The sequence below is a fragment of the Cebidichthys violaceus genome, unplaced genomic scaffold (genome assembly GCF_023349555.1).
Source record: "Cebidichthys violaceus isolate CVI_PGR_0920_01 unplaced genomic scaffold, fCebVio1.0.p SCAF_8, whole genome shotgun sequence".
In the NCBI taxonomy this organism is placed as follows: Eukaryota; Metazoa; Chordata; class Actinopteri; order Perciformes; family Stichaeidae; genus Cebidichthys; species Cebidichthys violaceus.
In genome coordinates this window covers 259971-287691 of record NW_027176964.1, presented here as the reverse complement: position 1 = coordinate 287691, position 27721 = coordinate 259971, and the positions used below count along the sequence as shown (strand labels likewise).

The 27721-nt window shown below is 40.4% G+C and overlaps 1 protein-coding gene across 1 annotated transcript; it reads left to right on the top strand.

Annotated features, from left to right (window-relative positions):
- Nucleotides 1-17: 17 nt before the first annotated feature.
- Nucleotides 18-19722, top strand: LOC137865878 (coiled-coil domain-containing protein 178). The gene is made up of 19 exons (XM_068701424.1): nt 18-362; nt 3103-3239; nt 3343-3401; nt 3498-3577; nt 4036-4239; nt 4346-4566; nt 5403-5545; nt 7302-7455; nt 7554-7649; nt 7860-7996; nt 8123-8306; nt 8426-8488; nt 8859-8987; nt 9120-9233; nt 9461-9606; nt 10186-10345; nt 13190-13339; nt 16591-16725; nt 19081-19722. The coding sequence occupies exons 1-19, from the start codon at nt 305-307 to the stop codon at nt 19198-19200; spliced, it is 2490 nt and encodes an 829-aa protein (XP_068557525.1). The 5' UTR covers nt 18-304; the 3' UTR covers nt 19201-19722.
- The last annotated feature ends 7999 nt before the right edge of the window (nt 19723-27721 follow it).

Genomic DNA, 27721 nt, shown 5'->3' with positions numbered 1-27721 from the left:
AGCGTTGTCATGCAGTAGAACAACAAACTTCAAGATAGCGAACAGAAGGTATTCAAAGGTGTATTAATATACAAGTAAGTTGATAGCCTGACATTTTTTTTTTTTTGCGCTCTCACTTTCTGTGCCATGACAACGACCCCCCACGTGCTCATTAATATGTAATTAGCTCAGTTAATTAACCGTCAACTTAACCTCAGCTTAGAGAGCGAGATGAGTGAAGGTATCAGTTGCAGACCTCAACGACAGGAAGGTGGACATTAAACTGGTTTGTATTCTCATAAACACCGTCTGAAGACTTTGAGCGATGCCAGACGTGGAGCCACTCAGATTCCCATCAAGGGAAGGACGACCAAGTCAGCAAGGTGAGGATAATTAGTTAATAATGCTTTAGTAATTAAATGTTCTGAGTTTGTGAGATGGATCAGCTGTGACGTTACACACTGATCTATTTTGTTACTGAGAGTTGTTTTTTTTAAAGTCCAAACAGCAAACATTCACACAGGTGTCTCAGGTGTGACAGGTGATGTCTGATTATGTACCATAAGGTGCCTGTTGCTTTTACATTTGGCCAGCATTGCTGTGGTGGAATTTAGTTTTCATTATATTACCGTGCAAAGACATGTCATGCTCATTCACAACCAAAAGTAACTGCTGGGCAAAACTAAAATAGTGAAGATGAATTAAGACCAAGTTGATGTCGGTGGCAAAAAGTTTCCTGTACTCTATATTATTTACATATATTTACTTACAGTAGTAAGTAGATATAAAGACAGGAAACAAGCACAAATATATAGACTATTTAGAAAAGCATGTTTTTAAAGGGGAAATAACATACAATATAACTCACATTAGTTCTGTACAACTGATAAAACTGCACAGAGATGTATGTTATATTATGAATTCTCACTTCTTATCAACGATCGTATCAATCTTATACTGTAAGCTGCACTGTAAGATAGCATGTTCGGTGGAAGTAATGCATTTTTTTTTTTTCACTGCAAGGCCCACAAGATAGCACCCATGAAATCTGATGGAGCTACTCTGATACAACAGATGGAGACACTCTCTATAGGAGAAATAAATACAAACAAATATGGACGACAGAAGCTAACCAGTGTGGTCAGGGGTCACCGTGTACATTATTCATTTTGACACCTATAGTTTTTCTGTTAACACACACAACTTTAACGTAGTATTTATTGAGCCGTCTATATGAAGTTCATTTGGAGACTACACCTGGTCCCAATTACAGTAAGAAAGCTGCCCACACATAGTCCATCCTGTACACTGGACTGCAATTCAGAAATGATATCAAGGAGGCGAATGCAGTTTTATGATAATTACCATTAATTATCTAATGTCATTAGTGAAATTGCAGGTGAGACTATTGGCCATCAGACTCACTTGGGGCCTGCTCTGTGGCTATAATACTATATATATATATAAAATATATAATATGATACTCCCTGCCAATATGATTTAGAGCTTATTCACCCTGCTGGTGACATATCGCCTCACCACCTTCCTACCCCACTCGCTTCTTTCACTGTGTGTTATTCATCTAAACTGCTCAGCAACAGATGGCCTTTATTTCAGGTCTCCCCACACTTTTTCCTCGACTGAGTCTGAGTCAGCTCACTTCTCGCCATTGTTCAATTAACGGAGCACCGTTGCAAGATAGCTATTATCTCAAGCGGGAAAGGTTCAGTAGTCTCACACACACTTTGTGACCTATTTCGTACTGATTTGAGTATGAGTAGTTTGTCTTTAGGTTCTTGACAGTTTTGGTTGTACCCGCAAGGTGCTCATTTACCCGTCTTAACTGTGTTGAAGGAGCCAATAAACTACCCCAAACATGTGATGCTGTCCTTTTAGAAAAGTGCCAGGCAACACCAAGCATCACTTTTGGCCAGACGGGTGTATGATGGCCTGGTGGTGCATGTTTCACCACCGCTTGTGACAATCGATGATACTCTTGTGGGCGTGTTGCCTACGTTTGGTCCTCCTGGGTGGCGTACATTCAGGTTCAGCATTAATCTGTGGGCGGACCCCTTTCTCCAAGGCTGGTACTCCTCACCCTATTAAGTTCAGTGCACACACACACACACACACACACACACACACACACACACACACACACACACACACACACACACACACACACACACACACACACACACACACACACACAAAAGTTGGCCCTCAAAATAAATTACTGGAAAATTGGCTAAATTAATTCAATTTGAAATGTCTTGCTTATTATGAACATCTCTCTTCCCCTCTATCTTGTGGGCCTTGCAAGAGGGAAAAAAAGCATTACTTCCACCCAGCCTGCTATCTTACAGTGCAGCTTACAGTATACGATTGATACGATCGTTGATAAGAAGTGAGAATTCATAATATAACATACATCTCTGTACAGTTTTATCAGTTGTACAGAACTAATGTGAGTTATATTGTATGTTATTTCCCCTTTAAAAACATGCTTTTCTAAATAGTCTATATATTTGTGCTTGTTTCCTGTCTTTATATCTACTTACTACTGTAAGTAAATATATGTAAATAATATAGAGTACAGGAAACTTTTTGCCACCGACATCAACTTGGTCATAAATAATCTTCCCTATTTTGATTTTGCCCAGCAGTTGTGAGTGAGCATGACATGTCTTTGCATGATAATATAGACAAAAAGACTCAGTCAGTATTTCTCAGACGTTGATGTGAACTGTTGCCGTCTGCACTGTTTTTTTTACCCATTATGTCAGCCAGATGGCGTCCTTTCACCACTAAGAATTGTGCCCTTGGCTTTGTCTTGAGATGTTGGAATTAGTTGTCTCTGCTCTGTCACTGATGCTTTATGCAACCAGAATTTTTCTCAAATTTAAGTTTGTCAAAGTAAAGTTATTGAATTAGGGTGAATGTTTGTTCCAACTAAGGTCTGCTGTTTTCAGATAATCTTTTTTTCTTCATTGAGGCTTTGTGGAATTATGTAAAAGGCATCTATAGGTAGCGTTGGCTTTCAATTGCTTCTCTGAAAACAACTGTTTGTATGCGATAAACCAAAGTTGCTTTAACAGATCTTAATATTTTGTGTTTCTCCAGATCAAGCAGATCTTCAAGCCGTCTGCTCTGGTAGACGTCGCACATGTGCTTTGCTCAACAGTCCCTTGCCATGTGTCAACAATGCTATTTACCATATCCAAGAGCTGAAGGTGACGGTGGAAAATTGGTGTCAACAGGTAAACGGATGTCAGATGTGACGCGTGAGAGATTGTAAAACAAATATCCGACAGGAGTAAAACTCTTATTTAAAAGCATTTCTTTCCTTTTGTCTTGTGCCAGTCTGGAAAATATCCGCCTCAGATCAATCAGGACAAGCATCAATACAGCAAAACCTTAAGGTGAAGTCCTCTTATATTTGCATTTGTTATATATTCTTGTTATATTCAGTAGGATGCAAAAACACAACATGAGTTTAAGTCCTTTTTTTTTAACAGATTTCAGTCCAGAGACTCAGATACTGAGTCGGTGACATCTACGGAATTGTTCGTCGAAGGCATCGCAATCAGTGCAAGAGGTGAACCCCCTTTTCTATTTTTAATACATTAAAGCCATTTCGAAAATGTTTTTTCTTAGTTTTTGTCAAGCAATAGAGAAGCAAGCACTATCCCCAAAGCCAATGCAGATAGAGGAGCAACACATTAGTGTGTAGTGGGCACTTCCTTGTAGAATCTCTAGGTTTAGTTTCTTGCAGTTGTGGCTATTCAGTGTGACAGTAATGCCTACCAGTCCCAGTTACTGGTTCACATCTTGTGTCTACATGATAATTAAAAAGATACCGTCCAGTATCCACTTCTGCTAATAGAATACCGTAGATGTTTAGGGTTTATGTTCATGTGCACTTTGTAGTTGCTCAGACTACGTTAACAAAGCTTTGCAAATGCTAGTTTACTTCCTATTGCCTTTGTTATTGAGTTGGAAGTGCTACACAGTCCAATACAACGGACCGATCCTCTAAAGTTTGTAATCCTCTAGAAAGTTGTCCTTTATCGCCACTATTGAAGAAGATAAACGATGTCCTCGGAGAGGTTGTGTGTCTGATTGAACGGCTGGAGGCTGATCGGCAGTATGCAGAGGAAGCTCTCCACAAAGAGAAGAGAAGAAAAAGATTTTTGGAGAACAAAGTCGACAGTATTTCACTTTGGAAGCAACAAGAACACTCTTTTTTAGTCCAAAAAGGTCTGTGACTGAGACGTTTGCGCTCATTTCTTAATGAAAATACGGTGGTGCTGTTGTTCTTCAACACATGTTTGAATTCATTTTTCACTATTGCTTTTTCTTCCAGAGCACGAGGCATGCATTAGAGACATCAGTGAACTGAAGTGGCAGCTGAACGTGGAAAGAGAGAAACTTGACCAAGCTCAGGAGAGACTGTCACACACTGAGGTGTGGAACCAGAGCTTACACGACGACATCGACTTTGCCAAAAAACAAATTCCCATCGTGAAAGAAAACCTGGAGCGACAGAGAGGAATTATAAATCAAATCAACACCGCACAAGCTGAGGTAAACTCTAATTCATTTCATTCTTGTGTCTGTAACCACAGTGAAATAAGCACCAAAGAAGGTACATTTTCAGATTTGTTTCTTCCTCACACACTAGCTCTTTCTCACTCACTCACCCACTCGCTCTTTTTTAAATCTATTTTAAATCCACAAGTGGCATGGCTCTAGGGATTGCAATGTTTGTTGGTCTATTGGTCCAGTGTTTATCCAACACATTGGTCGAGTAAAATCATTCCATTTTAACAAATGACTGGATTGCCATGAAATTTGGTACAGCCGTTCATGGTCCCCAGAGGATGCATCCTAATAACTTAAATAATTCCCTGACTTTTCATTTAGCTTTTGGCCTTGGAGTCAGGATGCATCAAAATCCAATGACCGAATTCAGCTCAGCTGTACTTTGAGTTTAAGGCCTTCTTACAAATATGCCATGAAAGTGTGTCAATGGAGAGGAGGATCAACTTTGATACGAAGCCTCTGCATCTTTATGGTTGCTAAATGAAACAGCAGACTGACTCAATTAGTACAAATGACATGTGTGTTTATCAAGTCATTAGCTGTGAGTGTTCTGAAAATAGTAATCCTGGGCTTTGATATTCAAGTGTTTCGCTTTAATTGAATAGGGTTAATAGATAGGCTTCTGGATTTTCAAATATTTGCCAAAGCTAAGCAAAGAAATGTAAAAAATAACAAACTCTGTGCATAGCCTCACTGTTGGCTTATAGGTGCAGTTTGGGATTCATATATATATATTCATATCATTACTTTTATGAAATTGTTCACAAAGAATATCTGAGGAAAATAGGTACAATGATCTCCCCCCTTCTGTTTTTCAGGCAGATGAAGTATACTCAAAAACACAAATGGATCTCCTGCTGGTTGAGAAGGAGAAAGAAAAGATGGAGCTGGACTCCAACAATGAAAAGACGACACTGGATGTTTTACTGTTGGTGACAAAGAATCAGCTGGATGACAAATTGTGAGTATCTAACTGCAGCGAAAACAGACACCATCAAAGCAGTACAGCTGAGACAGGAGACTTCTGTCATAAACAAGTCTGAATGCATGATGAGAGTATACAAAGTATATACACCAAGTATCTGCCTTTTATTTGTAGGTGGTGGTCTCTGTCCCTCTGGGATGTGGCTTCTTCTTTATCTGCTATGACTGTTTTATTCTTGTGGATTTGTTGTTTGCGAATGCTTTTATTCTGTGATTTCTTGAAGGTTTTATGCGCTGTACGCTTTCAAAGTGCAAATGAAGTAACAGAAAACAACTGAAGTCAGATGTATTTATGCCTTTTGCATACTTTTTGATAACCACACAGTCCTTAAACATTTCATTTGTAATTGCTAGCATTTGTGTATGTCTGATTACGCCACTGAGGACACTTTCAGTGTGGCTGTCTGTTGAAATCATATAAAAGGACCCCTCAAACAAAGATACGGTCAACCGCTGCTATAAATCAGTGTGCAAGGTATATTAAACTGCACGTATCCATAGCAACAATACTTCTGCTTGATGCTGCATTACCAGATGACGAGCCTCGCTGTAACGGACCGAACCGTTCATTTAACAAACTTTAAAAAATGATTTGAATATACAAATTTGATGCACAAAATGAATGGCTTTTTAAGGTTCTCCTTTGATGCTGACTAAGTCAAAACCAGGTCATGGATCATTTAAACTCTCTGAAGGGAAAAATCAATACATGCTTGATTCCTTAACAATACCTTAATTAAGGATGTATTTCTCTATTCAGTTAAGACAAAATAAGATAATCCTTTACTCGTCCCACAGCGGGGAAACCTGCAGTTTGACATCAGTAAAAAGGAGAGTGCAACAACAAGATGCATCAGTAGAAGCTAAAACAAGTATAATAAATAAGTAATCAAACAGTAAAGATATGATAAATAAGTAAAGAGTAAAAAAAATCTAATCACAGACGGATTGACTGGTTGAGTTCACATTATTGCACATACGAAATACGGAAATATGAAATGTTGAAATTGCACAGAATATTGATATTGTACTGTGATAGACGTTGATATTGATATTGCACATGAATGAATAATTTGCCAGTTTTTGGTATGTGCAGTCTATTGGGAGCAGTGTTGAATGAGCAGTCTGACAGCAGCTGGGAGGAAGGACCTGCGGTATCTCTGCTTCTCATACAGCGAGCTGAAGCAGTCTGTCCCTGAAGGAGCTGAAGCAGTGCTGTAGGAGTGTCCTGCATGGGGCGGGACATGCTCTCTATCAGCAAATGATAGTTTAGCCATCATTCTCCTTCCTCCACCACTTCTACCGGACTGAGGGGGGATCCCAGGACCAAGCTGGTCCTCTTAACCACAAGTCTCTTCCTATCAGCTGTCGAGATGCTGCTTCACCAGCAGACCACTCCATAGAAGATGGCTGATGCCACCATAGAGTCGAAACTAAAATAAAAGGTCTTCAGCAGTAAAGTAATCCCTGCACTCCAAACGAGCCGGGTCTCCTCAGCAGACAGTCTGCTCTGTCCCTTTTTTGGAAAGCGCATTTGTTTTTTCTGTCCTGTTCAGACGTAATCACAAAGTTATCACGCTGGTTTGTAGATGATTCTTGAGTATCATGAGGCGCTTGTGTTGTGATGCCAACGCTTAACTTGTATTATAAATAATTGTGTGACTCTGGATTTCAACAACTGCCTTTAAACCACCAACTTTAAAAACTCAAGACAAAACTGTTTTTCTCTCCAGGGAAGATTTAAACCAGTTGAAGATGCTCGAGGAAGGTCTATGGGCAGAAATAAAGGATGCCGAAAAGACGGTTGCACTTACAGAAGAAGAGTGTGCAGCCACAACGCAACGTCTCCCAGAAATGAAGGAGCTCGAGAAAACTGAAAAAGACCGCGTAAAGGATATAGTCTAGATTTGAACGTTTCAAGTTTCTAAAAAAAGGTAGCTTTCAACAAAAGTAGTCCAGTTCATGTTTGTCTCCTTTTATTACAGATTATACCGTTGAAACTTCAAATTGAGGATGAAATGCGAAAGAATAAGAAATTAAAAGGGAAAGTAATTGCACTGCAAGAAAACATTGAGAAAACCGTAAGTGTTTAAATCCTAACATCGGTGCTGCTTTGTCTACTTATGTGTGTCTTGATAGTTCATTGGGTAGAGCGCGGCCCATACCTGCCAGACGACGATTGGGCTCTCACTGGAGCTATGCATGCTAATAATGTTTGAAGTCGTGACTCTGTAAGGTGTTTTGGATAATGCATCCACTCAGTGGCGCGCTGTATGTTGTGTTATCCGCAGAGACGTCACGGGGAAGCAGAGGTTTCCCACATAGAAGAGCAGCTCCTTTCAAAACGTGACGCTTTTGCAGCTCTTCGTAAAGAAAACATGGAGTATGAACAGAATGTGGAAGACTACAAGATGAAAATTTCTGAGAGGTACAATATCAAAGCCAAGACGATGCAGGAACATGTAGCATCCCCTATGTGTTTGGTATTACTATATATACAGTGGTGAGCAATTAATGTGAGCTCACCATTACTTTTCTGTGTGATTTTTGTTAGCGAGAAGGCAGTGAAGCAGATGCATGAGGAGAGGAAGCAGATGCTCCAGAAAATCATTGACAATGACGAGCAGTGGGAAAAGGCCAAGGAGGAAGTGACCCGGGTTGTAGCTCAGCACAGTGTCACCCAGACTAAACTGGAAGAGCAGGAGCAGCTCACCTTCATGGAAGAACAGAGGGCCAGGGTCAGTGGCAACATATGTACATGTTCTATGTATACTGCACGGGTCACTGTTTGTAGGGAAATGAGAGATGGCAAATTGTCTTCTTCACTGTTATTTGGGGCTCTGTCTATGCTCTACAGAAGGAGATTGAAAACTTAAGGAAAGATCTGACGGGTCAGATGACCGCCCTGGAGCTGCTGAAGGTGAATTCAGGAGGCGCTTCAGAGAAGGAAAATGCAATCACAAAATTGTGACGCAAACAAAAGGAGATTTAAAATTGAAATCTTCAAAATATATCACTGTATTCTTGCAGACTTTTTCATTTTCCGTGGAACACTTTGATTGTATATGATGAAAGATATGAAGAGGTGAAGCTTCACAAAGCACAGTCTCAATAAAAATTGAACATTATACGTTCCATAAAGATAGTTTTAAATGCCCGGCTGTATTCAATTGCATCATTTTATTTCATTCCCACACCCTTTACATTCCCCCGTTACTGCTTTTACCTCCTGTAAATGTTTGAAGCCTCTCGGATAATGACATTCTGCTTTGTGTTTTCTATTGCATCAGGGTCAGTGTGCAAATAAAAATGAAGAACTGTATCGACAGCAGAGGAGCTCAGAGCTGACTAACCGAGAACTTCAGAAAGAATTTGAGGATGCATCCATGGCAACAAAAGACCTGGAGACACACGTTGTGGTAATAATACAGCTTAATAATTAAAAGCTCAGTCTGAGGATAATTGTACATTAATAAAAAGCAACAATTTCAAAAAGAATGTACAAAAAAAAGTATGAATCTGCATTTGTGACTAATCTTTTGTTTGTGTAGAAAATCAAGAAGTTGACAGAACATTTTGAAAAGATTCAGTGTGAACACAGGAACACATTAGTCAACCTCGAGAAGGAGAAGGAACTCCAATGTGACCACCTGAAAGCTGCTCAGGTAGGAAAAGAAAAGTAAACGGAGGCATAAAGAATTCCTCCTGAGTCAAAGAACAGTCGCTAAGTCAGGTTTACTCTGTAAAGCTCATTGAGCACAAAGCTAGTCCCAGCTATTTATCATGTCATTCCTTTTGTTGAACACAATAATCTCTCTCTCTCTCTCCGTCTCTCTAAACACTTTGAAGAGAAAATACGGTTTCAAACATAAATGCAACTATTTGTTTACAGGATTTAAACGCCGCCGTGTTCAAGAGATATGACGACACCCTGGGCAGGATCGGTGACCTTACGAAGAAGAGCGAAGAACACCGGGATGCTTCGGATAAAATGGAGGAAATAGTCGAAACCATGCCAGAAGTCATAGCAGAACTGCAGTAAGTTAGTCACACACAGCAAACACTCAAGACAATAGTTTATAATTAGGGCATCTGGGCTCAAGAGTTCAAGTCAACGCTAAAAACTTTTCTTTATAACACTTCCTGCTTAATGGCTTTTTAGCTTAGCTTTTAAATAGCCTTCATTTGAACTGGATGGTGAGGTTTTGTCCTTATCTTTTGTATATCTTGTCTGTACTTTTTATTGTTAATCTTTTCTCTTTACTGTATGTTTATTGTTCTGTAAAGCACTTTGACTTTCCCCAGCATATGAAATGTGCAACACGAACAAAGCTGCCTCGCCTATAATAAAAATGGGATATTATTGTTGGGGAATACTCAACCTGCCTTCAATATCAGCCCTTTTTGAAAGACAAGGCATTCATAATGAACCTTTTTCTCTAAAAATGTTTAGTATATGTGGTAATATATTACGTTGAGTATTTCTTAATTAAATGCCTGGCTTTGAGTATAAATCTACAGGCTCCCCCACTGACGCAGTGATCATATGTGCATGATATTCAAAACTAATTTTAGAATAATAATAGTCTTTCTTTTGTGTTTGATTTCACCTTCCAGGAGTGTTTTTGATGTGGTGGGATTCAAAAACAAGTCAGCTGCTCTCGTAATGAGCACCTTGCAGTCTGATATTAATAACTGCCAACAACGAACACAGCGATCCATGCAGACACACACTGCTCATGTTACAGCAAGAAAGAAGGAAATGGAAGACACCAAGGTAACAAAATGTTGTTCAGTGTTACTTTCTGTAAATACACGACTCTGTTTTGTGTCAAATACTGTGAGACAAGCTGTAGAAAAAAACCCCATCTCATTGTTTATTTGTTTGTGGATTAGTGTCAGCACATTGCTTGTCACAATACTTCCCTTAAGATGCAGAGAAAAGAGCTGTGTGCAATTAAAATTACAAGCCATGGTCAATCTTGTTTAAGTGCTTTTCCCACAAATGACAACTCACTGTTGTTATAGTCTTTTGTCTGGACAAATTTGATGATGCGTGTCGTGGTGCGATGCTGCTCCTATTTTGTTACCTGTAGGCTAACATTTTCCATAGCAATTTCAATGCAAGCATATTGTTCACAATATCAAATAAGCATATGATCTGTTTTTTTTTTGTTTTTTTTCATATAGCAGTGTCAGAAATAGGCTCTTGTAAGAGCGCAGGGACACTCTGCACAGAATGGCATGTGTTTGAACACTCCTTTGTAAAAGAAACCCCTATTTATTGTAAGGTTTTCATCTGCAGGATTATCAGCCCCAGCCAGAGCCTCTTTGCTGATGGGGGTTTCACATGGCTTATCTAATGTGAAATCGCCATGTGGTATATAGTTTCATTAAACGGTGATCAAGAATGCATTAGTTCAAAACAAGAAAAGGCAATGGAGCTTAAGCCGCCATGCATCCAAGTGCAGCAACTTTAAAGAAGTTGTTGGCGTGAGACAATTTAAGAATTAGAAGTCTTCCTCATAGACACAACTCCCATTAGCCAGATAAAAGTTAGCCATGCAAAAAAAAGGGTTTAGTCTCTTCACTTGACGAAATAAGATGAACAACAATACTCCTCACCAAATACAAAGATCAGAGCCTGAAGAGCGAAGGAAATTGGTCACTTTAATCATTGAGACCAATATAAAGCACACATAATGTCTGCATTAGCATAACATAATAAGCAGAGTGTGCATTCGGAAACCGCAGTGCATGAAGCAGAATGGTTAGACTCTTTTAGATATTTCTCATAGAAGAGATCTCTTCTAAAACTGCTGACCTCATACTATACTCTCATAAGCTGCTGTAGGTCACAGCTCCTCTTTTCCTATAGAAACTAATACAGGTGAGTAAACCTAATATCTCTATGTGGCTGTATTAAATACAAGGTATTTTTAAGATGCCCATACAGGGTGTATCAAGGTGAAATAGTTTGAATCTGTGGTCGTCTCGATTCACCCCATACGGTGTCTGAAAGTGTTGCGTCTTTCCATATGTGCACCTGTGTCTTGATTTGATCAGGGCTTGTCGTCTGGCGAGCACAAAGTAAACAATGCAAACTGCCGACGCTATCAGTTTCTTATGGGCAATGAAGTGTAATTTGTTCCATTTACACTTCACAACAGCATCAGATGGGCTTTGTCAGTGCTGCATGGAGTAATTAAACCTGAAATCAATAGCAGGCATTTGTCATGTTTACAGCCCCTCTTTCTGCTGGGTTAAACTCATCACTTTAGTGCTGTTCTGTTTTACTGCAGAGACACACTTCATTATGTCTGCAGGTAGACTTGAGGTATTCACCAGCCACATACATTGTTCAAAGGAAAAGAGGACATGCAGAGAGACACAAACTCACCGTGATTTATTTGCTTGATTTCCCAGAAAAGCGTCCATTGTTGTATCCCTGCTACTTATATTACCATAATTAACAGCACAAATAAAAAATAAAAAAAGCATGTATTATATTTTACACACACACACATCTTACAGCTGAAGTCTCTTCTTAAAGGTCAGTGTGTGTTACTGTACAACATGCTCAGTACTGTATATTGACTCTTCAGTTCCCCAATCGCCATAATCGTGTCTTGGGTATCTGTACATGTCATGAAAACATTGATCTACGAGATCATTCATTATGTATTTTACACCTCTAATGAACATAATGTTGCCTCAGCAGTAGTTCTCCTGCCAGTGTAGCTGTGTTCTACTCCAAACATATTGGTAAAATGATCATCATACTAACACAAATCCTTTTATTAATTCTGATTGCTGTCATTGCCACATTTCTATTTAAGTGTGAGAGGCTCCTGTATTCAACCCGTGTTACTTTTTTTAGTATATTGGTGACAGTTCGGGATGCATGAATCAGACACACCAGATCGGTTTTGTGGGCCGATTGTGAGCTTAATAATCTGATCTGGTATTGTATTAAATATGGTTTCTTTTCCGATGCCATTATAAAATCCAGAGTTTCCGACATCAGTTACATTAATTTAGTCTCAGAGGAACACCAACTCAATTTTTTTTAGCACCGCAGTGATCCCTGGTCTCATATTACTGTACATAAAAAATTATTTCAGTGGATTTTGCACAGTAAGATATTTAAATTTAGTGGCAAAGAGAAAGCTGGCATTGGATCAGTAGTAGCTATTGACAGATGCTTTGAATTGATCAGAATCAGGATTTTGAGACAAAAACTTCTATCAGTGCATCAGCAGTGATAATGAACAGTATGTGTGTCACAGTGCCTGCTTGTGTCTTTGTGGTTATTCATAATAGCCACCAGTATTTAAATTAAATATTAAAAAAACACCTTTGCCATAGATATTGTGTTCAGTATGTGTGTTATGTGTTAATGTCTGTTACTATTATTCCTACTATACTAACTAAACAGTATTAAAATACACTGTACAACCTAGTGGGGAGGTTTTACTATAGGCCCTAAGGGTTTCTTTCCTCTCCTGACAAATCTGTTTGTTTTTTTTTTCTTGTCACTTTTCTTTGTGCTAATAAACTTACACATTATTTACCTTTGCCATCTTACCTGAACATTTTGTTTTCTTGTGGTTGTGTATAGGTCGCACTAAAAATTGCACTGAAGGAGAACAAACGGCTTGCAAGTGAGTACGAAGGTCTTAAGAAGATCCTCATGGAGGCCAAACAAGAGGCGGTGTCTGCGCTGAGCGAGAAAAACCACGCGCATCAATCTTTCCATTTTTACACACAGGTACGGTTTATGTATATTTTTGTTACGTCCACTGTCACCCCTCTCTTCTGGCCCTGCTGTGTTCTTTTCCATGCTACTCTCCTTTGCACCAGATAGCTCTTGTTTGCATGGGCAGTATATCTCAGAGGGTTTTAGTTTGGCACCCAGTGAGGAGGTGTCTGCAGCAATCTAATAATGATGAGATAACTTGAGTGGAGGAGGATGATGGATGTGACATAATGTAATGATAGCTATGTAGTTTTGCCACCAAGGGGAGTAAAGAGAGAGTTTGATGGTACATGTAAATATTATACCTTCCACATTTTCTTGATTATAGTTTTTCTAAGGCTGCCAGAGGTGAAACGGTTTATTATCGGGGTGTTACAAATTTGCCTTTTGCTCACCACAGCACACACACACACACACACACACACACACACACACACACACACACACACACACACACACACACACACACACACACACACACACACACACACACACACACACACACACACACACCATTGGTTAGGGATCAGCAGCACAGGTTAGGATCAGACAATGAATGTGCCTTCAGGGCTAAAATAGCACGAGAGGTCTTGACTAGTTGAGGGAGACAACTCTGCATCATTTTACTGTTTAATCTATATAGTTTCTGACACTATCTGACTGGAGTAGAATCACACATGACAAGCATAACACCAGGAAGAAGCCACACTGCTCCTGCAATGAAAAAAAATCATATTATTTGTTCCAAAAATGACTAATACCTCTACTTGAGCAATTCCTCATCTAACTGCATGAATGTTATCAAGTGAAAAATGCATGCAAAAATAAAATCCTGTGGACAGGATTTTCCACGCTCATGATCAAAGCCTGATTTTCTTTTACTCCGGATTCAGCCTTCACCATTTTTGTTTGTTTCAACTCTACACTTCTGTAACGGCAGCCTCTCGGCTAGTGTTTTATGCCTGAATTTAGTTTTTTATAACAAGCTTATAATCAACAATGTTTCTGAAATGTAGATCACATTTAATCTGATTCATACAGGAACATTCAAGCACCCCTCTTTCAAATTTACAATTATCCTTATAATGTTTGGATTTTACGTCCCAGTTAGTACATACATTGCACAGTGTGATTACCATTTGTTTGTCACTGGAGGCAACAAGGTAAATGCATTTAACATTGTCAGGATCATTTGAGAGATCAGAGCATTAAAGTGTGTGTGTGTGTGTGTGTGTGTGTGTGTGTGTGTGTGTGTGTGTGTGTGTGTGTGAGAAGCCTCACATTTGTGTGTTTGTAGAGCCCTTAATCTCTTTCATTACATTCAAGTGAGGGACACAATGAGTCTCTCTTAAGTATCCTTGAAATATCATCCTGACACCAGGCTTTCCTGGCATATAGTTCAAATAGTAATAGTTTAAAACCACCCATACGATTCTTTTAAGATACACATAAACACCTTAAATAGAAACTGGCATGAAGTACGGTCAGATTTCTACTAGTATACATATACATTTCCTTGCAGCATGCTTTTGTGTCTAAAACTACAAAAAGAGAGTGAACTCATAGCTGTGATTTAAACTTTTCAAAGCCATCACAACGTAACCCATAATTAATACTCCTATTTAAATGCAAGTTATAGTTCTACCTTTAAAGCTGCCATTATTAACTCTGCACAGGTTGACACTTAGAAATACAGCTAATAAGGTGCAGCATCTAGTGTCAATCTTTACGTTATCTTGAGTGAATTGTTGTCAACCATGTACCTTGACTGTTAGTGATGGAATGTAACTAAGTAAAGGAAGTACTGTACTTAAGTACACATTTGAGGTCGTTGTACTTCTACACTGTTACAGGTGAAACTACTCTTTTATAAACTAGTTCAAATTAGCTCCACCACAGTAAAATGCTGCTTACATTTAATCCAATAATATAATATATAATAATCATATTTCGAGACATTTTTCACAGAAGTACTTTTACTTTGATACTTTAAGTATCCTTTGTTAATAGTACTTTTATCTGAAGGGACATTTTTAATGCAGCACTTTAACTTTAACATATTTGATTACTTTTACTTAAGTGAAGGATCTCAACACTGATGGTAGTTTATTTATTCCATATTTATTCAAATTTTCACCGAGGTCAGATGCAACACAACAATCATCATTATAACAGGTGGGATATAAAAACATGTATTATTTAAAAAAATGCAGATTGCAGCTTTAATACTACTTGTATTTCAGATACAGATAGTTTTACTCAACTAAAAAGTTCTATTCAGGCACACAAGTGTTGCATGTTTTGTGGTTTGTGAAGGCTTTGTATGTTCGTAGTGGAAGAAGTATGTCCTATTCATTAATTGTCCAATCAAGACACACGTCAGCTAGTTTGTCAAATATTAGAAATAATAGTTTTTCTTTTAAAAGAGAGAACTTAGCAAAACATTAGGATATTTCTCCATCAGAATTCAACAAATGTAAATACATTAAAATCAGCAGAATTCTCATTTGTAAATTAAAGCAATGAATGAAGAATTAGCATCTGATAGCACTTGTACTCTTATAGAAATCCTCTTGATTTGTACGCGTACGTGTTTGTTTATGTAGAGGCTTTCAGCTCTTGGCTTTTAACAGGGAACACCATAAAGAGCATTCTTGTTATTGTCTTTCCTTCAGGAGCTGATGACTGAGCTAATTCGCTTTAGTTTTCAATGCACTGGGGAACACATTGCCAAGCAATGATAAGCTTTGTAGGAAGAGTAGAGAGATGGAGGGGGAAGAAAAGCAGTGGCATCTATCAGAATTTAAACCTCTTTGCTTGAAACTGTGTTCAAATAATAAAGCAAGCAGCATGTCTTTCCAAGAGACTAGGAATAATTTCTGGTTTCAGTGGGGGGTTCATGACTCTGTGTGTATGTGTAAAATATGTCTTGAGGGGATTGGTATAAAGTTAAACTGGGTGAAGTAGAAATATTTTACTCATCAGCTTTGCAGTCACAGAGTTTGCCTCGGCTAGAACAAAACTGCTGAAGCATTTAGAGAAAATTAACCCCCCATCCTGGCAGCCAGATGTGACTGGATTCTGATGAGTGCACACGAGTGGGCAGAGAAACCAAGAGACTGTGAAATTCCTGTCAGGCCCGTGTACTGCAGAATGGGCTATTGACTGCTTTCTCTATTCCCCTCCATCATTCTTCTTGAACACTGCCATTAATTTCCTCTCCTGCCTTACCAATTCCTTTTCTCTGCCTTCTCCCCCCCTAGCTCTCTTTGTTGCAGAAGAGGATGCACAGAGCTTTGGTGAAATACTTCAAACAACGCAGCCTCTACAGCCAGGCTGAACTGGACCGGTTCCAGGCTCTCTCTCAAGAGACCGACCAGAAAATAAAAACAGCCCAGGTATTTGTACATATACATGTAAAACAGGCCGGAAAGCAGCACAAACTGTCACCATTCATTTAAATGGTAAATCCTTCTATTCAACTTTTTTATCCCAGTCTAGGTATTCCACCAGAGGGAAGCGTATTCTTTTGCATACTACAGTAACTCCATGTTATGCATGGCATTGTTTGAGCCTCATCCGGCTAGTCAGTTGCCTTGTGTCTTCTTTGCCAAGCGAGGGCAGCCAGGCAAACATCCGCCGAGGCTTTGTGCCTCACTGCTGTGGTGGAGTTAAAGACGCCACGCCGCTGTTACATTACGTTCTATACATTCAGTCATCAGATCACAGGCTGACGTGATGGATGATGTGTCTGCTACAGTGCCTATGCAGTGACCCCATGTCTGAGGCTGCCTCTCTAGATAACTCTATATACACACAGCACTTTGTGTTTGGTCACATCGCATTAACATTTGAGCCCGTTTCCTGTTTAGCAAGGGGTGTTATTCTGACTTTGCGGCTAATTCAGAGTGAGTTTATTACGACGCATGGAGGATATCAGCAGCGTCTTCTTTGTGAACAGAGTAACCTTCGGTCCGTCTTGCAGAAGAGTAGCGACATATTCTTACAAGGTTGAGAAGCAAGGATCTTCAATTAGAGGATAATCGGTGTCTAATCTGTGCTGCGATGTGAGATGAGGGCAAAGCGGACAGAGGGACAGTGATGAATCTTTATGAAATGTCCTGTCCAGCATTACCGCAGAGCCAGGTGGCAAGCAACCGTACCATGGAACTACACCTTTTTTACTTCTTCAGTAGGGCATCACACACCCCTAAGTGGCCATGTTTGTCAGTTGCAATCTGTTGTTTTTGCTGAAAAGAAAATTCCTATTTAATTTCAATTCATCAGATATGCTGGAGTCCAAATATGCTCAGATTTGATGAGAGATTTTCCAGGGGAGTACCTAGTGGAAATACTATTAAGTGGTTTCCTTCTCTGTTCCTCCTCCTCCTCCTCCTCCTCCTCCTGCTGACATGTTTTTTTTCTGATGGGTCTGGTCCAGACATTACAGGGAGCAGCCATGTCTCAGTGGCCCAGCCTCAAAAGGCCCCAGCAGATCACAGCTCAAGGCAGGGAGGAGTGGGTCACAGGGGGAGGAGCTATCAGAGAGCCGCAGAGTGTGAAGGACAAAAGAGCTGGTGTATTCAAGCGCACCACACCGTCACCCGTCACAGCTCAGCGCAGGGTCCATCAGAGCAGGCAACACTCACTTTAAACAGGCTCCTCATGAGCAGTCCAGCTCAGCGTCTATCCTCCAAAAAGTACAACCTATATGAGAAGAGAGGGAAAAAAAAACAACCTTTTACGAGCAGGCATAAACACACAATCTGCATAATTACTTAAATATTAAGATCTTTTAATGTGATCCTCTCACAAAGAAATGCACTGACAGTATGCATAATACACGTTGAATTTTAGTATGTCATTACTAAACACTGAGATTCACCATTACATGATACGTTATCAAAACACTTTGTGAGAAAGAAATGAAGAAATCTAAGGATCTGATACCGGTTGTGACTGGAGTTAAACCAGGCTGAATCCCGACGAGGCCGATACTAATCCATCATGTCCACTTAACCCCACAAGCAGAACGTGAGAGGGGTCAGGTTAGCGCTTTCACGGCTAAGGCGTGCTTGAATCGGAAGCCAAATGGCAGTTTGTTCAAAAGTAGCTTGAGGGGAGGAAGGCCGAGGAACCCTAGGGTGGGTGAGTGGGAGTGGGTGGGGAGGGGGGGGGGGGGGCAGTGGTGGGAGTTGTGGGAGGGGGTGGGGGGGGGGGGGCGGGCTGTCATCCTGTTACACTCCTGCCAGAACTGGCAGTTCAGCTTTGTGTTCTGCGAGTTTACACTAGGGATGGCATAATTGACAATGGCTAACAGCGGAGAGCAGTGCAGAGCCTTGTTGAATGGCCAGTAATGATTGGAGCAGACGCCCACTGCCCCAGTCCCCGGGGACTGTAATCCAAGATCCTGTTTCTGATATAATTGTTAGTCAGAGAATTTCTGCATGGCTAGGCCGGTTCAGATTCCCAAGCTGGTTGACAGTGCCAGGCAGTTTAATAGAAAAACTGGATGCTGAGGTTTTTAAAACAGAAGAGCACTGAACCTGGACGTGGTTCACCAGGAGCCTCTTGTTCTCCTTCCTCACAAAAATAAGAACGAGATGGTAACTTTACTTCCGCGAATGTAGACTCACCATCAGCTGTGTGTGTGTGTGTGTGTGTGTGTGTGTGTGGGATGCAGATGGAGCGAGGAGTTTGTATTATTGCCTTTCTTAATTAGCTTGTTTCCATTTATTATGTTATTCAAACAGGAGGGGTTGTCAGCAGAAAGTCAGCTCATCTCTGCGTTCCTGCAATCCTTGACAGATGACTCTACTACCACTGATGATGCCGGGGTGAACAAACAAGGCAGTCCGGGATCGAATGAGTAGATGCCTTCAGTTCAAATAGCAGTGTAATTGGACATTCACCTGTACCAGACAACTTACTTACTTACCCTAGCACGCTTCACTATTTCCCCCCCTCTTTACTTGCAGCGAATCCATAACAATGAAACAGGTGACTTTCATGCTGCTGTCAGGACTGATCTAATTTTAGCTGGGTGAATGATTGCAATTGGCTTTGCCTCATCAGATAATTAATCTATGTCACCATTAATTGGAAAAGAGAATAATTACAGGCAGTGTTGACAGAAATTCTACGCTTCTCCAGATTCCAAGATCTAATTACAACTAGTGAAACCCTGTGACCTTAACTAGCACTTAGCACACCTTGGCCACCTTGACCGTGTCCATGTGAAGACCACCGTCTCTTAAAAAGACCCTGTTTTTGTTAGCGCTCCCCCGCACTCCTCCAGTCTCCTCACTCTCTGAGAGCTGTCTCCCTCAATCACTTTTCAATATTCAATCTTAATTTTGTGGAAGTTTAGCATTTTCAATGAGCTGGAGATGAATGATTAATGAATAAATTTAAATGCTTCATTTTGTCCATGGATCATTAGTTAAGTCCTTTGTGGGAAGGACCTGAGAAAGGAGTGAAAATTATTGAGACATTAGCCTGAAGCAATCCAGGGGTAAATAGTGTGCACGAAAGGATGTTGTGTGCGCACTATCCACTGGCCTTCTAAAGAACCCTCGGGAAACGTTGTTTTCAATTTGGAATCTTAACCCAATCACATTTAGTGCTTATAGAAAATAGTTGTTTTTTTTTGTTTCATCATGTTTCAACAATGACATACTAATGGTACACAACACTACCGCCTGCTCCATATACAGCAGACGTTAAAAGTTACATATGAATGTTTCTGCAATAAAGAATAGTCGTCTGAATCTCATCAGACTTATTACATATTGTTAATTTACATAAAAGAATAGAAATAAGTAAATAACAATGGTCATATCTTTCTAGAAAGAGCACACATGCTGTGGATTTTCTCAAGGTCGATGCTCTTCGACGGCTCCTTTTGAAATATGTGTTGCCCTCTCTTCTGTCTGTGTCTGGTTGATAGAGATGCTGTTGTTTTGTTGATACGCTGGATGCCTCTCTCACTCGTGGGGACAGAAGGGGGCAGTGTGAACACAACAACCTTAGAGAGACATAATTGACTGCAACGCAAACCGGTCCAGTGTCTTAACATGGCCACAGCGTTTCACCTCAAATCAATGATAATTATTATTATTCAGCCAAACTGGAACATTTTGAAATACGTTTGGCTGAAAAAAAAGTAGTCACCCGTTCATTTTTTATAAAGTTTTGCTCTGTAGCTTTTAACTTAAATATACTATATCAATTTAAACATATATATAACAGCCTGCTCAATGACACTGATGTGGAATCTCTTATAGACGACCCGCATGATGATCACTAGATCTCCAAAAGCACCTTGAGGAGAAAATTGTTCAGTTCGTCTCATAATCCTTCCCGACGATACGGCAATATCTTAAATGAAAGTGCCGCCCCAACACATTCGTCAACTCTCTTCGCATCTAATCAATCCCCTAAATAAATGAAAGTGCGCCACAACTAGATGTCATCACATTTATCTGCCGCCGTGCCTCAAAGTGCACACACCTAAATGCTGCTGCTCTATAGAAGGTGGACTGTGGAAATACTGATGGGGCTTCTTGACAGCTGAGGTGTATTTTCTTCTGTTAGATGCCTTTTTCAGTATGATGAGGACGGACTATACGGCACAAGCCTCTCTGTGTTGTTGTATTCTGTGATACATCAAAGCTGGTTTAGAGGATTTTTTTTTTTCTTGGCAGTTTTGTATAAACGCAGATTTTGCATGAGACATGTTGGCAAAATCTGATTTACAGGCAGCATGATTCTCAATTTCAGCCCAGGCGCCACCATGCAGACGATGGGCCCGTTTCGCCTGGATTCACTCCAGCGATCGCTTCTGATCGTTGACGTGAAGCCGAGTGAATCAGAGCAACGTTCTGTCTTCTCAAGCTAACCAAAGTTGTGTTTTGAGATCTTTTCAAAATCAGGAAAAAAAAAAAAAACCTCAGGTGTCCGCTCAAAACCTTCCTGTTCGTGAGCAAGTGGAGAGTTGAGCCATGGAGCTGATGGAGTCAAGGAAAGAATGTGAGTGTTGAGAGGTGCTACTGTGTCTAAAATATCAATGAGGGAGATGCTGCCAAGTTCTGGAGCACACAAGAGGGAATAGGTCTTCTGTCAACGTAGAGTAGACCAGGCAGATCTGCACTGCTTCATATCTTCATATCTTATGGAGAATGTTTTATTTTCACTAACTACTTTAAAACCATGTCTGCCGTTCATTCCCTTCAGTGTTTATACAGTACACTGGGTTATTAGGGAGTGTGTTCCTTTAAAGTTTAGGCAACTACAGCATCTGTCATTCAGTCATACTGTGCAGCTGAACAATACACTGGAACAGTGTGTTTGCCCAGGTGAGTCTTTAATGTGGAACTCTGCCGAAAACATGCCAAACAAATTCATCAGTATAACAATACATGTTCCTTGTGTTGCCACACTCATTTGACTTCAAAGATATTTATCTTAACAGGATAATAATTTGTGAAAGTCTCTGACATTTGTGGCTAGCTAGCATGATAATAAATCCGTGGCTTGGAACATTTTTTAGTTAATTAGAGTCAATCAATCCAAACTTTGCTCACTTACCGGTGTGAAACCGGAGTATAATGAGCAGAAATCAGCATGGTGATTGGAAAACACAAATTACAGCTGTTAAAGAGAAACTCATCCACTTTTCTTCTGTTGATGCCAATGCCTGCTGCGAGGATTTAAAATTAGCATGGCATTCCTTTAATGGATGTTAGGAGAATGTGCTCCTCTATAATTAAAAAAAACCCTTTTAATATCCTCGTAGGCTAAAATAAGAGGAGTTCTTATGATTACATGACAACTCTTTAAAAAGGACATATAAAAAAAAAAAAAAAGTTAATTTATTTTATTTTATCATGGGACTAATGTCTTTTTTCAACCTACATCACCAATACTGCTCACATGCAGCACATGCATCTTTATGTGATGTATTAGTAATGTTTTGATTCTGTTAATATGTATTATGAGCCAATGAAGTGACTACATAACGGAGTGTGACCATACTGTAGCGGCGAGGTGGTCAGCACTGCTGCTCGGGTAAGAGCATGTGGCATATTAATGAACTCCCCTGATACATACAGTACGTATTGCTGTTAAAGGTGGTGTATATCTTTATAGTCAGTCCTACATTCATATTATTCCCGACATATTCCATGCACCTTACATTCATGGTGTAATGATGTGAGTAATAGCCCGCTGATGTTAACGGCACCCTACAATAGGACCTTTATCTGATCTCGGCTCTCAGACAGTAGTGTGATATGACCAGGCTGCCAGTGGCCACGACGTATGTGACCTCAGCGCTGGATGTAATTTCCTCTCAAAAAGCTGTTGGAAAAGGAGAGCTTATGTTGTCGAGCTCATGTCGTCGGGGCTGCTAACAGCAGCTTGCCATTGTATTAATTATTGTCAGGGAATCCAAGGGGTGTAGATAATACAGAATGCACTGGTTGGTCCCATTTGTTTCACTTGTCAGTGGAGTGAATAATTGGGAGTGCTGACCATATTAGACACAGAGAATTTCTAAACATACGACTCAAACGGTTGCAACACAAAAGTATGACTTGGAAATGAGAAAGCTTAATGTCTGACAATTTTCAAATCAGTATGGAATAATTTGCTGGCTTCCCGTTGCCAAAGGAATTTACTGAACTTTAACTCTGACAACAGTAATTCAGATTCACAGGGGAACATACAGCTCTGAGTATTGTGCTGAATTAGAGAAGCCGTGTTTATTATTGCATTTTACATTTTATTTAGAGATTATACATGTTGCTTCAACATTATATTTATTCTGTTAAACAAAACTTTAAAGCATGCTGCTTCTCAGGTAAGTGTCAGATATTTTGCACCCCAACTTGTTTCTTTAAAGGCTTGAGAACATTGATACAGTTTCAGTAGAAGGGGGCTGCTAATACAATGGGGCTCATCTTGCAATTCTCCCAAGGAATAACTATCAGTCCTGCTACAGCGGCTTCAGCGTCCCCAGGTGACCGCGCCACTGAGCCCGTGCTCGCTCCATCGCACCCCACTCCACGCCTGCTGCCACCCTGAAGGTAGATGCATCACGCTGGGGAAACTGCGCAACAGCAGCCCCCTCTCCCTCACTAGCCCCCCCACCCCCCCCCCCCCAAAAAAAAAACCTCCTCCACAGCACGGTGGCCACTTGCGGGGCCTCGCTCATGTCCGGGTCGCCACTGCAGCCCCGGTCCCGGACTCTCCCTCAGGTGAGTCTCCACACCACCTTTATGTCTCCTCCCACCTGAACCGCACAACTGGTATCCTTTTGTCATTTGAGAAATACCACACACACACACACACACACACACACACACACACACACACACACACACACACACACACACACACACACACACTGTACAGACACACACACGATCCTGTGCTCACTCTGAAGAGGACACCGCCTGTTCCTTTCTGCTCACCTCCCGGCTGCCGGCTGACTCTCTGAGCCGTGTCTGTGGTGGCTACGCCATGTGTGGGGATCTGGGGGTTTAAAACAGCAGGCCTCCCATTCTCCCTGAATGGCAAATATAAGTGCTTCCAATTTATTACACCGTGGACGTTTTATGAATCATCTCTGACTAACTTTGATCTGAGATGACAGGCACGCGCTAATCAGTCCCTGTATCACAATATACGAAAAAATAATCGAGGCAATACGTGACTGCATCTGTTGAAATTTCCAAATTCATCACGATGAAGCGAAGCTGCTGAGAGGAAATGTTGCACTTTAGCTGACCCTTTCGCTTTCTCCTCACCTCTGTAGATTACACTAATGCTGCGAGTGAACTCATTTGTTCCTTTTGTGTCAAGGCTACCCTCGGGAGATGACAAACTGGTACAACCTCTGCTACACAGACAGTTTAAGTTACAGTTTACTGGGACTCCCAATCAAAATCCCTGAAAATACTGTAGAGCGGATGTTTCCAAATCACATTATAATATCATTAAACACAGAAGAATATACAATAATATAATAATACAACAAGACGGATGTGGAATCAAAAGAAGCCTATTTGAGTTTAGTTGACTGGAATTGAAGCTGGGAGTCTTTAATTCAAATGTTACTGCTGAAGGCTTTATGATTCAGTATTTACTGTAACCTGCAGTTTGCATTCATTTGGTCTCACGACAGTCTTTCTGAAGAGGCTGCCTGCTGCATTTTCTGTTTTCCAGTGTTTCAATTTTTATTTTTTTATTTTTTATCAGAAAACAACCTTTTACACACACATAAATTACAACTCTCACTTTATAGGTTGCCATACCACACCACACTTAGTTAACAAAATATTTTACAAACAAGATGATATCACCCTCTCCATGATATTAATATGATATGTTCTCTGATCTGTAAACAGCTGGTTATCTTGCTTTTCCACGATAAGAGAAAGTGCTGAGGATTTACGCTTGGTGAGCACATTTGGGCTGAATCTTTCACACGTCACAAATTGCAGATGGGAAGCAGTGATCTTGAACAGCCGATCACATTTCCGTGACCATCTGACACCTTCCATTTAGGAAAATAATACTTTCTATCTTAGCATACCCCTCTGCAGCAGCCAGCAAAAGGAATTATGCCTGGTAGACTTTGCTATTCACAACTTTGGAGCTTCTCCTTTTGTTTTGTTTCATTGCACTGATTAGATTAAATGTTCAGTTTAGCGATTTAAGGTTGCAAAAATGTCAGCAGTTTGTGTTGTTAAGGTTTATATTCCCGTGTTATAAACAATGAGAAACCATGTTTTATTGTGAGCATTACACAGGAAGTTGTGTAGTAGCTGAGGGTAAAATAAGCTTATTATACCATTAAACTGGATGAAGTAGGAAGAAGCTGGGATCTTTCTGTACCTTGTTTTTTTTTTGCATTTGTCTCTTTGAGTGAAAAGTATTGAAAATCTCATGTAACTGTTGTTATTTCCTCTTTTGTCCTCCCCTCTTGTATCCATAATGCTAAGAAGACTTCTTAGCCATGGAGGTAGATATGGTATCGGAGTAATATGACAGATAAATATGAGTCGGGTTAACTGGTACAGAGAGTTGTAAATCACTGTGGTGTGATTCTTTGTCTCAAAGGGTTTAATTAGTCTAGAAATTCTTCTCTTATCTGATGACCCCCCCCCCCCCTCCCTTCCCTCCCTCTGCACACTGCAACAACTTACAACCATAAACGCCCTGCAATCTGAAGACCAGTGGCCTCAGGAGACTGAGTTGCTACAAAGAGCTGAAAGAGTTGAAAATGGTCATTTTATTGCGTTAGAATAGCTCGCTCGAGACTTGGGTAATGTAGTGCCAACTGAGCGCTGGTAACGATAACAGTATGCGACTCTGAAGTGAAATACAGTGAACTACTGTAACGCTTCTGCAGTGACTTTGAAAACGAGGCGGCACAGCAATAGTCGTAAACAACAAAAATACAAACGGCATTCTCGCTGGTTACAAACCGCTAATTAATACAACAGTATTATATTTTTGACTTCAGTGGTGATTATTATGTGAGATGCAGCGCGCAATCTAATCAGTCATTTCACAGCGTTCATGTAGAATGAATGTGCTCGGTATAACTACGAGTGGGGGATATGCAGATATGCGTGCTTGTCAAATAATCAAACAATATTCCATCTATTACGAATGCTGCCTATATGTGGCCTGTTATTGCTTGACGGTAGCGTGGTGTTGCTCTATTTCATAGTACATGAACAAACCCATTTATCCCTATCTGTCATTTCATAACTTGTGAGGTATCTGTCACTTCTGGTCCCACGGGAGTCCTGTATGTAGGTTTCTTTACTCTAATTGAGCTCTTTATTTAATTGACAGATTATAATTATAAGTAATTTCTAACAGTTTTTGATTGGTTTAGCAAGGAGAATGTTATTTTGCTTATTAGAAACCTGCAACCATCCCGTGTCAATCCCATTGGTGGTTAGAATTACCTGATGAGTCTTAATTTAGATGATATCATTACTGTAATCTCCCCTCTGAAGTATTCAAATGTCAGCACAGGACATCCAGACCAGACTGGAGGCACCTGGGGCCTTTAGCTTGTTGTTGTTGTTGTTGTTGTTGTTGTTTTTAGCGCTATGAATTACACCATAAGGTCAAATGGACGTTCGCATGAGAACAAGTCTTATTTCCATTGTTGCGATTCTTCGATCAGCTCGCATTGACAGATAAAGGTCAGTCTTGTTGGTGGAAGTGCTTCGCTGTATTAGACTCTAAATATCCAACCAGGACCTCCACATACAAACACGCTACTGTGCACTGGTGCTGATGCTGGATTAGGTTTCAACCCTTTGTGTTTGCAGGCCTGCAGCTATAGACCTCAGGCCGTGAAACTGAACTGATCAGACAAGATAGCAGATCATGGAAACGCTGTATGCTATGTTAGACTTGTTGTTTTGTAACTTTACATCACTTTGGGCATGGTGTGCGTATAGGGCGATGCTTGTGTCACATAGAAATGTAAAAAGGGGATTTTAATATGCTTTAATTCAACATTCTAAACAATAGTGTGGACATCGTGGTGCATGTGGTATTTATGATGCAGATGCAAAACTTGAGTTTGTGTCGAAGCACCTTCTTCTTCTTTTTTTTTTGAAGGACTAGCAGGAGCAGAATGAGATGAGGGGTTATTTTGGCGATGGAGATTAAGGCAGGGGCTTTTTGTCATTTGTGCGAGACAAGCCATTCATCCATCCAGTTCACAGCCAAAAAAAGGCTGGTCCCAGAAATTAGCAGTTTCAGCTCAGCAGCAAAGTCGTCGGGCTGTGAAGGCAGAGAGAAATTGACTAATTAGCAATGCGCACTAAAACTTGACGGTTCTCTCTATAACAGCGAGGGAAAGACTCGGTTTTTCTCCCCCTTTCTCTTTTCTTTCTTCCATAGATGTTTGAAATCGCAGTCATTTACGCTCGACAGTTTTTACAATAGCCTTGAGCCATAATTTTGCGAGTCTCTCCAGCATCCATACCCCTGCATGGTCTCTCTCCACCGGCCATGCACGACCGTTTCTCTCCCCAACCGTGGATTTCCTATTACTCTCGTTACGACTCACTGAGCCCCAGGCCCAAGGATAATGATGTGTTGTTTCTTGGTAGCATAATTTGTCACACGTATATTTCTTCTTCTTCTTCTCTTGCAGAAAGCACAGCTCCCTCTCACACACTCACACACTTCTTGTTAATTCAGAAGAACAAATGATCAACGTCAACAAATAACCTGAAAATAGTGACTTTATGAGTTGGAATCAATGGTTATTTGGAGACACCAGCGACCATAGACTTTAAAGGAAAGGACATTTCTTTAAAAAAGGAGAACAAAGGAACAAATTCACGTGAGAAT

What these genes read in the sequence shown, in the direction of transcription:
- LOC137865878 (XM_068701424.1), top strand. Translation starts at nt 305, where the DNA reads ATGCCAGACGTGGAGCCACTCAGATTCCCATCAAGGGAAGGACGACCA. An exon ending in CAATACAGCAAAACCTTAAG is followed by an intron (nt 3,402 to 3,497) that starts GTGAAGTCCTCT and finishes TTTTTTTAACAG; the next exon opens with ATTTCAGTCCAGAGACTCAG. An exon ending in AAGATGAAAATTTCTGAGAG is followed by an intron (nt 7,997 to 8,122) that starts GTACAATATCAA and finishes GATTTTTGTTAG; the next exon opens with CGAGAAGGCAGTGAAGCAGA.